This window comes from Rutilus rutilus (assembly GCF_951802725.1).
Source record: "Rutilus rutilus genome assembly, chromosome: 21".
NCBI lineage: Eukaryota > Metazoa > Chordata > Actinopteri > Cypriniformes > Leuciscidae > Rutilus > Rutilus rutilus.
In genome coordinates this window covers 29,037,151-29,050,931 of record NC_140226.1, presented here as the reverse complement: position 1 = coordinate 29,050,931, position 13,781 = coordinate 29,037,151, and the positions used below count along the sequence as shown (strand labels likewise).

The 13,781-nt window shown below is 38.0% G+C and overlaps 1 protein-coding gene across 1 annotated transcript in view; it reads left to right on the top strand.

The window, feature by feature from the left end:
- kif26ab (kinesin family member 26Ab) overlaps positions 1-13,781 on the top strand; it is a 95,795-nt gene that overhangs the window by 29,000 nt on the left and 53,014 nt on the right. The window contains exon 3 of the mRNA XM_084392482.1: positions 10,465-10,953. Within this exon, the coding sequence (XP_084248608.1) occupies positions 10,465-10,953 (489 nt within the window). The remainder of the gene's footprint in view (positions 1-10,464; positions 10,954-13,781) is intronic.

The window sequence follows — 13,781 nt, the reverse complement described above, 5'->3', positions numbered from 1 at the left end:
AGAAACATGGAAAACAGTGATAGATGGGCCTCTTAGCCTTTACGCTGAGGAGAAAATCCAATGCAACTTTGAGGGGACTAAGCTAAACATGATTATGTATTTCTGCTCAGCTAGCAACACTGGACATCAACCACACGGCATACGCTAATACCTTTTCATATACTGTCTACTTTCTATGCATTACGTAATATAACGTATTAGACACGACTGTTAGACAGATAGTAAACTAATGAACATGGATAATGCGAGCACTGTGAGCTCAGGCTCTGGCTGGCGTTCTTAGCGCCGTCAAAATAAAAGTCAAAACAACAAACGCGGCTTACGTCACTTCAGAGTTCCTACTGGCGGTGCGAATGCAACCAGGGAAATGTTCGAAGTCCTAAAAAGTTCTAAGTTCCTAGAACTACTCGGTGCGAAAGCCCCTAAGAGAGAGAATGGATTTTTTGCTATGACGCACTCACAAAAGAAAGCAACGTCGTCGCAACACATGAGCATTGCCATGACATCGCTCTCTATTTTTTGCGCGTTTGCTGTGCGTCTACAATAATAATAATTTAAATAATGAACTTGGGATGTGAGCGGCCTCTTAGAATGGCATATTTTGTGCAAGACTCTGCAAAAGATGCGAGAGGCAATCACAATAGTCAAACACGTCCATCTAGTGCATTTTTACATAAAAAAATAATAATAAAATGCAGCGCAGTGGAATAACAAAATGCTTTCAATATGAACATCCCCATGTGTTTTGCATTAAGTAGTTCGTGACACTGGCCCAGCCTGTTTTTTTTTTTCAGCCAACTTAGCGCTTTTTAACTAGTGCTTGGGGGAGGGGCTTAGAGGTAACGATAATCACAACTCTTTCTAGCGTACATTTGTTGACCGCCATTGTTTGCATTGTTTACGTTATTAAGTGGAGTATACTTTGCTGGTCACGGTGATTTTGCCAAGTTAGAAAATTTCCTGGATCAACATATTTTGTTGATCCTGGAACAGCATTCCTCTCCCAAAATTTTGCCCTAACCCTATCTCTACCTCTAAACCCGTAATTTATCCATAAAATCAGAGGGAGATAACAGTTGAATAACACTGAAATAGAAGCACCTAACCCTGATTTTAAGCCTAAACTTGACATTAACTGTAAACTTGTCCCTCAAATCTGATTGGTTGATTGAAATGTTGTTCCAGGATCAACAAAGATGTTGATCCAGGAATAAGCTGCACTTGGTCAAATCACATTCATCATACTTTGAAAGTCTATATGCATATGCAAAATGTTTGCACCAAGGTTTAGGCTGTTCCGTGTACTAGATCAGACATTTTTTGTGGGCTAATGGACATGATAATGGATTGTGATTGATAAATCATTATTTTTGATGAGAAGGGTTGGCTGAAACATCCATTCACGGCATATGTGGCAATCAACAGTACAGCCTCCAGTGACTGAACTGCTGTCATACTGAACACACATTGACTCTTCACTCAGGTGGTGCTCTTTCCCAAAGTGCTCAGTAGTGCCATCTACCTTGATTAGCTTATTAATAGTCAAGAACACCCACAATCCCTTGCAGCAATTACTTTTCCTTCCCTGTTCTTCACCTTTCTGCAGGCAGCTGTACTTCTAAACAGATTGAAGAGTTGATTTATTGTTTTTTATTTCCATAAACTCTGGCTAAAGAGATAAATAAATCAAGAGCAGTCTGGAGAGTTTCCAAACAGTCCCTGCATATTAACTATTTTAATTAGTTGCAGAAAGTATGCCGGTGAGCATGTATAAATATGCATGCGCAAGTGAGTCTCTAGTGCAACTGAAGGCGGCGTTGTTAGTTTAACTAAGTTTAACTGCTGCATTAGCCCTGGGTCACATAAAACTCTATGTTGTGCTGAGGAGTTATGAGTTCTGCTTCAAAACTGAGTGAGCTGCCTATCTAGACAGCACTTTAAGGGAAAATTATTGCTACCAGGCATCACCTGTGGGCTTCATGTAGAAAGCAATCACTGTAATGGGGAAAAACACCTAAAATCGACAAATTTGACTATAAATATATTTCATTTCAATTTTGTGTGTGTGTGTGTTGTTAACTAAGCAACATGCTAACTCTATTTGTTGTGAGTTGCCTCTCTTTTAAACAAATACTAATAATAATAAAAATAATTTTGACTTTATTTCTCGCAGTCCAAGTTTATATCCTGAAATTGTGAGTTAAACATATCAGACTTTCAGACATTTTTTCCCCCTCAGAATCTCGCAGTTCTCACGTTTTTTTCCCCCTCAAACTTCTGTTTACATCTTGCAATCCTGACTTTTTTCTTCTGAATTCTGGAGAGCAGAGAGCAACTCTGTGACACTGTGATTATATCTCTCTTTTTTAGGGGCACCTAATTTCGTGGATAAAGGATCTGAACAAAATATTCATTTCGTGAACGTAATATGTGATTTTGTGCATTAATATGAATGCAAAATTGAATGTACCAAAACATTTCTATTACATGTTAACTCAACAGTGCAAGATGCAATGTGCAATTTCAGTTTTTTATTTGTATTTTTCATTCTGTGGTGGAAGCAGGCTTTCATAAGATGCAGAAAGCAAGGCAGCTCACAAGGTTTGGGAACATCGCTGAAGTCAAACATGCAGACAAGTGCTTATAGTTTGTCTTTCAGCAATAACCTACTATTTAAGCTCAAAGAAGCTTTGGAAATAATGGTCTGTGGTTACAACAGCCTCAATACTGACTGACTGCCCATCCAGGGTTTGACGAGGCACTGACAGCTGGAGTGATCCATGAGGAGAGTGAATGGGAGGGTGACAGACAGATGGGAGACAGTATTGTGGGTTATCCAAACAATTAGGGAGAAAGCTGGTTTCTTTCTCAAGCCCCAGTGAACAGGAAAAGCAGTTGAAGTATCTTTCTGTTGAGAGCGATCTATGATGGATAGGTGATTGGGACATACCTGCATTCTTTTTTTGCATGGACCCTGGAGATTGAAGATGTTCATGTCAATATACAATTGCACAAATAAAGTAAATCGACTGTGAACTACACAGGTAAATATTTGGCTTACTTGGAGCACGTGTGTATAGATGTACTTTTAAAATCTGGGAGACATTATGATCATAAGACATTATGATTTTCTTTTCTTGATCAAATCGATTTTTCAGCCAGGATTTTTGCTGGTCAGTAATCAGGATTAATATAACTGTTTTATAACTGTTGAAATCAAGTTTTCTTCACCTTAGTAAGATTTAGTACAACTGATTTATCGAAAGCAGGCCAGTGTTTAGGAGAGGTCTTGGTCTTTTGACTGTGTGCTACATAAATATTCATGCACGTTAGCTTTGATTTATGAAACCTGCCACTTTTTCAAATTTATAGACATTTTAATTGATTCATTGATATTGGAATAATATGATTCAGTTTGTGTAATTTGGGGATTTTTTTAGAGGCTTTTTAACCTGCACTCTACGCAAAGTGGCTGACTGTACATTTTCCTGCTTATGCCACAGCTATTTAGACAGACATACAGATAGATAGATAGATAGATAGATAGATAGATAGATAGATAGATAGATAGATAGATAGATAGATAGATAGATAGATAGATGTAGATAGATAGATACATGTAGATAGATAGATAGATATTGGTCAATTATAGTTTAGTGGTCACTAAAAATAATGCCACGATTGAACAATTACAATGAAGTATTTGAGAAAGCTGTGTAATAAGTAATTGTATCATACGCATGCAGAATACAAGAAATAAGGCCTCTGACAGTGGATATAATCAATCAGACAGTAATGAGAGAGCACCAACTGTGGCCTGTCACTCAGCAGACACACAAACATCTGTGTTTCTAATCACCCTCTGTCTCATTCTCCCGCGGTGTGTGTGTGTGTGTGTGTGAGATCATCTTACTGCAGTAAACACATGATTTTAGAAGCTGAGGTTTGCTGTGTTTTTTTTTTTACATGTACATGTGTAAAAATATAATCATAGTGTTTTCTTTGTAGTTTAACATTTTCTATTCCTTTATTGGTAGATGAATTTAACCCTATATCTATCATTAATTAATTAATTAGTTCTTGTCACCTTTGATCAGTTTAATGCATGCCTGCTGAATACAAGTATTAAAGACGTATTTCTTTAAAAAAAGAAATCTTACTGACCCCAAACATTTGAACATTAGTCTATATTACACAATGCCTATCGTTATAGCTACATTTCTGCAAAATATAAGCAGTGAAGTTTTTACAGTAAGTCTTATAATAAATCTCAAGATAAAGCTTTTTTTTTTTTTTTTACTCAGAATTAGGATCACATTTAAGAAGCTCGTAGCACCACCAGATTTTTACATTTAAATTTTCTTTTTTATTGGCAGCCAAGGAAAGTCAAACCCCATATGCTCTTTTATACACACACACACACACACACACATGGATGCAGGTGTGCGCGCACAGACAGAACCTGATTTTATTAAGCGCAACATGTTCTTGGATCAACATTCCAATCAACCAATCAGATTTGGGTTTACAGTTTGGGTTTATGTCAAGTTTATAGGCTTACAACCAGGGTTTGGTGCTTCTATATCAGTGTTATTCACATATCATTTACCTCTGATATTAGGGATAACTTACGGGTAGGGTTAGGGTTAGGTGTATAGATATGGTTAGGATTAAACAAAATATGTTGACCCAGGAATGCGTCTAACTCAGCAAAATCAGGACGTGCCACACACACACACACACACACACACACACACACACACACACACACACACACACACACACACACACACACACACATACCTACCTGCCGCCGTTCTATGCTCCTGTAATTACACCCATAGCGGCCCAGAGGATCTCAGAGCTTACATTATGGCCCTGCTTAGGAATCCCTCCTGGGCTGCAGTGCGTTTGGATAGATTGACCATGGCATATGTGTGTGCGTTTGTGTAGAGGTCCACAGGGATTAGCGTTGGATGTGGTCTTTAGCTTTTTAGAGTATAGTGAATGTAATCTGTATTAATGGCCTGCTGTGAAAAGACCCAGCGCTCACCTTTTCACTACAGGGTGTGTAGAAACAGCTGTTCCTGGGACTTTCACGCAACCCCGGTTTCCATCTCAGAAAAGCTCCTCCCTCACATACCTGCAGCAAAAGTGCCAAATCACCTTTGCCAGTTGCTAGAGACTCAGTCAAGTCAAGTCAAGTCAAGTCACCTTTATTTATACAGTGATTTATACAATTCAGATTGTTTCAGAGCAGCCAGTGATAACAGGAAAATAATGATGCAAACAGAATTCAATTCTGCTGTAAAGCAGCTCTAAAAAGACAACAGTAAACAGTCATTATTCAGTTGAAATTCAGTGTTAATTAATTTTGGTTCAATAACTGAGTTCAATTCAGCTATAAAGCAGCTCTGCAGAAAACAGTGATGGCATCATCCAGCTGTGTTGTGTTCTCATCCAATAGTGCAGTCAGATCAGTAATATTGCTGAATATTAAGTGTCCCCAACTGAGCAAGCCAGAGGCAACACAGTCAGATGTGTATTTATTTATGAATACATATAACTTTAGTGTTAAAAAACCTGTGTTCTGTTATAATACAACGTATTACTTTAATTTGATGAGACTGAAAACTAGGTTGTAAGAGATAAAAGTACAGTCAACATGTCGTTACAAACGTGCTTGATTTTCTTTCTTCTGCGGAATACAAATTAAGATATTTTAAAGAATGTTTTGTTCATACAATGAAAGTCAGTGGGGTCCAAAAACAACAATGGATCCCATTGACATTCCTTCTATAAAAAAAACACAGACAAAAAAACAATGATACATTTTTCCAGTATATCGTTATTTTTGTAAGTCATAAAGGTTTGGAATGAGTAAATGATGACAGAATTTTCAGTATTTGTTAAACTATCTCTTTAAGGCAAAAGAGTTTGATGCTATCCAGGCTTAAAATGAATGATATATATATATATATATATATATTCGGTCTTGTCTAATTAAATATGACATCTAGCAATATATTTTTCAGCAATGGTGGTCAAATATCATAGATAAAGTTCTTGATCCACATGTTACAATCTCATCCATCATCATATGTTTTTTTTCTCTCTCTTTTCACCTTCTCATTTGTCAGCTTTATCTTCTGCGTCTCCCTTTCCTTTCTCTCTTTTTTCACTCACATGTATTTCTGTAGCTCTTCCCCCACCCTTGTATTGTCTGTCCTTTCCCCACACTCATATCTCATCATCATTAGTTTTAGAGACAGTCAGACTAGCGGGCTGAGGGCACACATGTAGTCATTTATCCTTCTGTTGGCTTTCTGTTCTTTAGTGCATCACTAATCAGCAGATAGGCTCCTGCATTCATACCCAGAGCTTCATAAAACCCAGAGTTGACTGCCAATAAAGTCACACAATGGCCAACTACAAGCCCCAAGGCCAGGGGTCTAACCCTCATCTTACATCTCATCCTGACTCGCTCGCTCGCTCTCTCTCACTTCTCAATTTTTTATAATTCTCTTTCTGGCACTGGTGGATGGATGGTACCATCCTAATGGCGGTACATTTTACTATACCGCAGAAAATACATGTATGTCTTCAAGTCAATGTGAAATCAGAATTCACCCCATTTACAGTTTTAAAGTGCCCCTATTATGCTATTTTAAAGGTTCCGAGTTTAGATTGAGAGGTCTCCTACAATGGGTTTATATGCGTCAAAACACTTTTCTCATAATATTCATCACCTCATTTCTCAAATAGTCTGAAAACGGTTTGTTCAAAGTCTCTCTAAACCCCTCCTTTCCGAGAGCCTACTCTGCTCTGATTGGTCAAATGGCCCAGTTTGTTGTCGGAAACGAAACGGCCATTACCACATCTGAATTTCAGCTCCGGATCTTCTTCAGCACTTGAATACACAGTGATACGAACAGTAACAGTGGCGTTGGTTTTTCCTTATGAATTCCAATGTGAGTTCTCACCCTTTTGAAATGCATGCAAAGTGGATTTGTCGACAACACGAACCAAACTCTTCCAGTCTCAGCTACAACTACAGTGTTTGAGGACGGGTCAGAGTAGATATTGTTCGCAGGCAGCCAATGAAGATCACAGGCTGGCATTATACATTGTTACGTAGGTATGTAACAGTAAGAGAGACTAAAATTACTGACGACTCGCTTCAGTCAGTTTAGAATTGATTCTTTCTTTTAGGAGACAATGGGCCCTATTTTAACGATCTGAAACGCAAGTGTCAAAGCGCAAAGCGCAAGTAACTTTGTGGGCGGGTCTCGGCGCTGTTGCTATTTTCCCGGCGGGATAAATGACTCTTGCGCCGGGCGCAAATCTAAAAGGGGTTGGTCTGAAGTAGCTTCATTATTCATAGGTGTGGTTTGGGCGTAACGTGAAATAAACCAATCAGAGCATCATCTCACATTCCCTTTAAGAGCAGACGCACTTTTTCCTTGGCGTATTGCTATTATAACGGCGGATTTGCCAGCCGCGCGCGTCAAGAGCGGTTCACAGCCGAGGAGAGCAACGCTCTCGTCACGGCCGTAAAAGAGAGAGAAGTGACATTGGGGATGGGAGAAACCCACCCAAATTAGCTTCGGCTAAACAGGCATATAATAATGTGGGTAAATGTGTAAGCTAGATGTATGCTTTTATAATAAATTATTATATTTATAATAAATTATCTATCTATCTATCTATCTATCTATCTATCTATCTATCTATCTATCTATCTATCTATCTATCTATCTATCTATCTATCTATCTATCTATCTATCTATCTATCGTTTGTAATAATATGATTTGCAAAAATGAAAACTGCTGCTTCTGTGTAGATTAGAGAATCACAGTGTATTAGCGTTGTGCACTCTATACATTATGGTCAAGCATGCGCCCTTAAAATAGCATAATGAACAACGCGCAACGCGCCACTGACTTTAGACTAGGTTTTTTCTGGCCAGTGGCGCAATTGTTTTATGGAACAGTAAAATAGCACCAGGGAACGTTTGCGCCAAAACACGCCTCCTTTTTTGCGCTGAACCGCCCAGAGAGCGCAAGTTCATTCCCTAGTTTAGCGACGTGCTTCTGTGGAGGGAAAAGCGCGCTTTGCGCGGGTGCAAAATAGGAATGAAACATGCGTCGGTGTACAAAGTCAATTGCGCTGGGTGCAAGATAGGGCCCAATAACTTTATTTGACATGCACTTTGATGTTTAAAGCTTTGCAGACCTTTATCATTTACAAACAGCTATATTACACACTGCATGAAAGATCATTGTCTGGTCTTGTTCATGATTCTGTTCATGTTATTTCAAGGATTAAAAATATATATATATATCTGCAATTTTCCACTTAAATATAATAACTTGCTCCACTTCTGAAATGACTTACTCTTTCAAACCCCTCCAACCACCTGGCTTTAACAATTTATGCAGAAACAAGAAAACAATTATGCAGCGTAATATAAAAAAAAAAAAAAAAAAAAAAAATCTTGTGTACATACAGTGTAAATCATAAACGTCATGAAAACATCTGTAGAATGTCCTTCTACCATCTGACATAGAACATTTTAGAAATACATTGCATATGAGCAAGCATTCTAAAATCTAAACACACACACACACACACACACACACACACTTCTTAACACTAACTGGTTCCTTCTATATCTTTGAGTATTTGGATGGCTTTGTGTTCCCAAGCTAAGATATTCAAAAATGTATCTGAATGATCATTTTTAAATATTCATGCCCTTTTGAATAGTCCCACAGAATATTTAGTAATTGGACTTTAGCACACCTGAGTTGAGAAGTTTAAATTCAGGGCGCAAATCCCAAACATATCTGCTTGCATTCCCAACCGTCTGCAGGAGACCCCATATTTTATTTAACAGAGGAGTTTTGCTTGCATATTGAAGTCTGTTTTAGTAGTAATTATGATTTAATTGCAATAAATATACTTATTTAGTGGTAGTCGTTTTAGGCTCTCGTTCATCCAGGTTACTGTGGCTTTGAGAAAAGCGGGCTCCATAAACATCAATGCTGCCCTGGGCTCCAGTCTGATCTAGAATGTGACATTTGTCTTTCAAAAGACCAGAATGCGAGTGTGGATGTAAACGAGTTATTACAGCATTACAAACAAGTGCTGTGAAGGAATAGTTTGCTCTAAAATTTGCATTCTGTCATCATTTACTCACGCTCATGTCATTCCAAACCTGTCTGGTTTCTTTCTTATTTAGAACTTAAAATGTCCAGGTAGCTTTTTTCCATTATAGAGAAAGAGGGTGACTAAATAATGACAGAATTTCTAAGTGAAGAATTCCATACAAGCATGTCATTAATTTCCTTTTAATTCTACATGTTCACCTTTTATATAAGTGTTTTTATATCGGCGGCTGGTTAATCCTTTATGTTCAGTAGTAGTATCATGATAAGTGATCTTGTATTGTAGCAATAGTTACTGCTCCAAGCACTTGATTGTGTTTGAGTATGAGTACACAGACATAAGCCCCTGTCCATCAGGTAGACTGGCGTCATGCCCCTGGCATTGAATGTGAGATGATTATTTTCATGCTGGGTCTCTTGTCATATCTCTCCCTGCTGGGAGTCTTATCAAATGTAAATACACGCTGCAATGTGCTTCATGCCCGGGCTCAGCTGTTGTTTTCTTTACACCCTACCGCCCACCACCCCACCCCACTGCTCAATCCCTCCACCCACAAAACTCTCACTTTTCAGCTCTGCTTAGTTTGAAATATTATAATTAAGATGAGGCTTCTGGGACAACTAGGATGATCTTGTCTAAATGTCTGCAGGCTATATGGCTGTGCTGGTTTTTCTGAGCAAAACTCATCCAAATATACATTTTTCTACATATTTTTAAATGGCCTGCTAATAAAATGTTCATTTAGCATTTTTAGTATTAATATCACAAATGAATCATTATTTTAGACCGTGAGCTCAGATAAATCTGGAAATAAGAAAATGTATCTATATTTTAATATTAATTTATTCTATAATCTTTACAACATCAAATATAACATTTATATGTTACATTATAAAACAGAAACATTATAAGCATATTTGTTGATGTTGTTAATGACTAATTATAATTCATTAGAATAATAATTAATAATAACAATAATATTAATTTAATTATTTTAAATATTCAAATGTATTACATTTCAAAGATTTACAGCATTTTTTTTATATACACACATTTTAAAATTATTATTATTAGTAGTAGAGGAGGATAATGATGATGATAATAATAATAATATTATTATACATTTTTTAAACCTTATTTAAAAAAATCTGAGATTTTTAAAATAATTTTCACATTTCAGAGATGTATCGCTTTGTGATTTTATACTTTAGACACCAAGCCAGAATTCATCAATAAAAACAAGCATAATTTCTAGCTATAACAGCTCTTTTCACCTCTTTTGCTCTCTGTAGGACCCTGGATTTGCTTCCTTTATCATTGACCAGCTGCAAGTGCCTGATTGGTCGCTGAAAGGAGGACATGAAGGAAGGAGGTGTCAGGTGTGTGGAACACCTGCACAGCAGCTAAAACAGCAGGCGCTTCAGACTCTCCAAGAACTGTACCCTGGTTCCCACATGCCATCCCTGCCTCCCAACACCTTCCCTGGGCATCCCACCAGGCTGACGACTCACAACGTGGTCACTCTTTCCTCCAGACCTACCAAATCGAGGATACCTCACCCAGCACACAGCGTCCTGCCTGTGGGGGAGCGGCAACGTGAGCTGGGCTGGTCTCAGAGCCCGTCTCCCAGCGCTGGTCCTCTGAAACCCAGCGTGCAGGTGACCATGGGAGGAAGACCTCTGACGGGGACCATAGGCTCAGTCACCATTCAAGCCCAGCAGTATTTAGAGGGCATGTGGAGCATCTCACGCGTCAATAACTTCCTGCCTCAGCCAAACCCGGTATGCAACCTTCCATTTCTCTCACAAGATCTTTTGTTTATGTGTTAAATACATTTATTCAATCACATTTACTACTGTACTACAAAACAAACTCCTAATGTGTTCAATTTATAAGTGACCACGTTTATTCCCTGCAAAGGTTTTATCGTTCACAGTAGGAGTAGGGTGTAGGGGTTGAAAATAACAGTCATTTTGATGCACTTTTGCATCTTTTCAAGTCAAAAGTGCTGCTGTTATTGTCATATAATGGTTGAGAGGTATGGAAAAGTTCACTTTGAAGGGCTTTTTGAAGTATTATTGTTTCGAAGTGCTCAGCATAAGCATCAGTTATAACATTCGGTCCGGTTATGTGAGCTTACAGCTGTCTGAATGAGTCGCAGTTGAAAACACCTGCATAACTGAATCACACGCACTCAGTTAGACATGGGGAGCATGCTTGAAACATAATGCACTAAGACTGTGTGTTAACATTTTATGCAGCTTCATTGACAGATTTTTAAATCTCTAGTGCAGTTTCACATTGTCAGTGCACCTGTTGCTTTATGAGTGAGTGTTTTGGAAATTAGTATCATGTTGTCAATGAATGTTGCAGGGTTCGGTATTGCTGTTTCAGTATCACTTTATGATGAGGTTTATGCACTACCATTCAAAAGTTTGGGATCAGTAATATATAAAATATATAATCTAGAGATCACAGTATCACGGTTTCTATAAAAATATTAAAGGTCCCATGACATGGATTATTTGATTATTTTATAATGTTTCCTGGGGTGCCCTTATAATGTTAGTATGTTTTTAAGATCACATTTTTTTATCATTTAGAAATAAAAGGCATTTTTCCTAGCCTGATTTTAGCCTCTGATTTGAACACTCTGTTTGAAGGGGCGTGTCTGCTGTGAGACTTCAGTGTAAACGCCCACTGCTGTGATTGGCTGACATGCTTGCATATGAAATAGCTAGCATTACATGTGGAACTCTCTCAGATACTTTTACTATTACAGCTATTATACGTTTTTACTATTATAGCTATCGAGATAAATGAATCATGAGAAGTTTTTTAAGTATCTAGATCTATTCCCATCACATAAAAGGTTGCAGTGATGAGCATTGAGCAGATGACAGCCTGTTGATCGCATGAATGAAGATCTTATCATTGCAACGCAGTTTCTGCAATCTCACTAATGATTTCACCAATGCAAACATGAGGTAAGTACAGTAAGAGCTTCGTTGTGCAGCGTAATTGATTTCATAACGAGTTTTGGCAAGTGTCCAGATAAACTCGCGCTGTGTGATTGACAGCTTGGGCGATTGGAAAGGGATTGTTCTTTGATCGCTTTCTGTATATATTTTAATCACAGTTTAAATAAGATTATTTTCATCCTACCAAGAGAAACGATGTGAAGTTGATATTTTAGTCACTGGCTTGATTTACTGATGCATAAACAGTATTGAACGATTTTGAGAGAAAGATTATCTGTCTGAACTTGAACAATTACACATCAGAAATTCACATAACCCACTGGTTCTTCAGAGGCTCGGATGAAGGAACTAAAAAAATACTTTTGTGTTCATTTGTACATCCAAACACTGAGCAACTGCCATGCTTCGCTCGTTTGCAAGCCATGATGTCTCGAGGAAAAACCAATATCGCGCTCGCATAGCTCATTTTCTCATGGTCGGGCCAAATTCTCTTTGCGGGCAAAGAAGAGAAAGGGGAGGTAACCTTTCCCCTTATGGCGACATAAAGGGACAATTCTAGATTCGCCCGTCTGAGCTTTCATTTTCTCAAATATACCCAGGGCTTGGTTTACACCTATCAAAATGTCAAGCCACTGGGGGACCATAGGCAGGCTAGGGGAACTCAAATAATGTTAAAAAACCTCATAAAGTGAAATTTTCATGTCATGGGACCTTTAAGACACCAACCGTTTTCAACTCTGATAAGAATAAGAAATGTTACTTGAGCACCAAATCAACATATTAAAATGATCTCTGAAGGATCATGTGACACTGAAGACTGGAGTAATAAAGATCCTGAAAATTCAGCTTTGCCAACAAAGGAATAAGTTACATTTTAAAGTATATTACATTTTTATTTTGTAATAATTGTTCACAACATTACTGTCTTTACTGTATTTTTGATCAAATAAATGCAGCCTTGGTGAGCATAGACTTCTTTCAATTTACCAACCCTAAAATTTGAACAGTAATGTATATATACAGCAATTTAAATAAATGCAAATATTTATTGTTATTGACTGGTGACAGTATACAAAATAATGGCTGAATGTCGTGCGATCATCATCTGTCTGATATATTGGTCTCAGTCATATATCGATCGATCACCAGAATGCAGGTTTGGCAGATTGACAGCTTGGGGAGTTCATTTTATGACTCCTGCGTTTTATTGACTGCCTGCCTTACTGCACTGTTACATTCCACAGTGGACTGCTGAAGCTGTATAAATGTACAGCTTCAGCGTGTTAAACTAAACAAAACTCACCACCACAGGTGGACAGCTCAACTATTCCTGTCTGTCTTCCAATGCCGAGTCTCTGCTCCATCAGAGCGGTATCTAATTATAATACATATCACATCTTTTTGTGGTGTTGACAATCTTTTGCAGTTGCCTTTGCTAGAGCCTTTTTGTTCCTGCCAACAGTTACCGCTATTGACGAAAGGGGATTAACAATAGTGACGCCAGTGCATTTTATTTTTGCACTAATATCAACAAGTGCTTTTATTCCAGCGAATGAGCCGACACAGAAGCTTTTAGCAACCAGCATGTGCTTTTGCACAGACAAAGCAAAAAGCCTTGGATAAATACT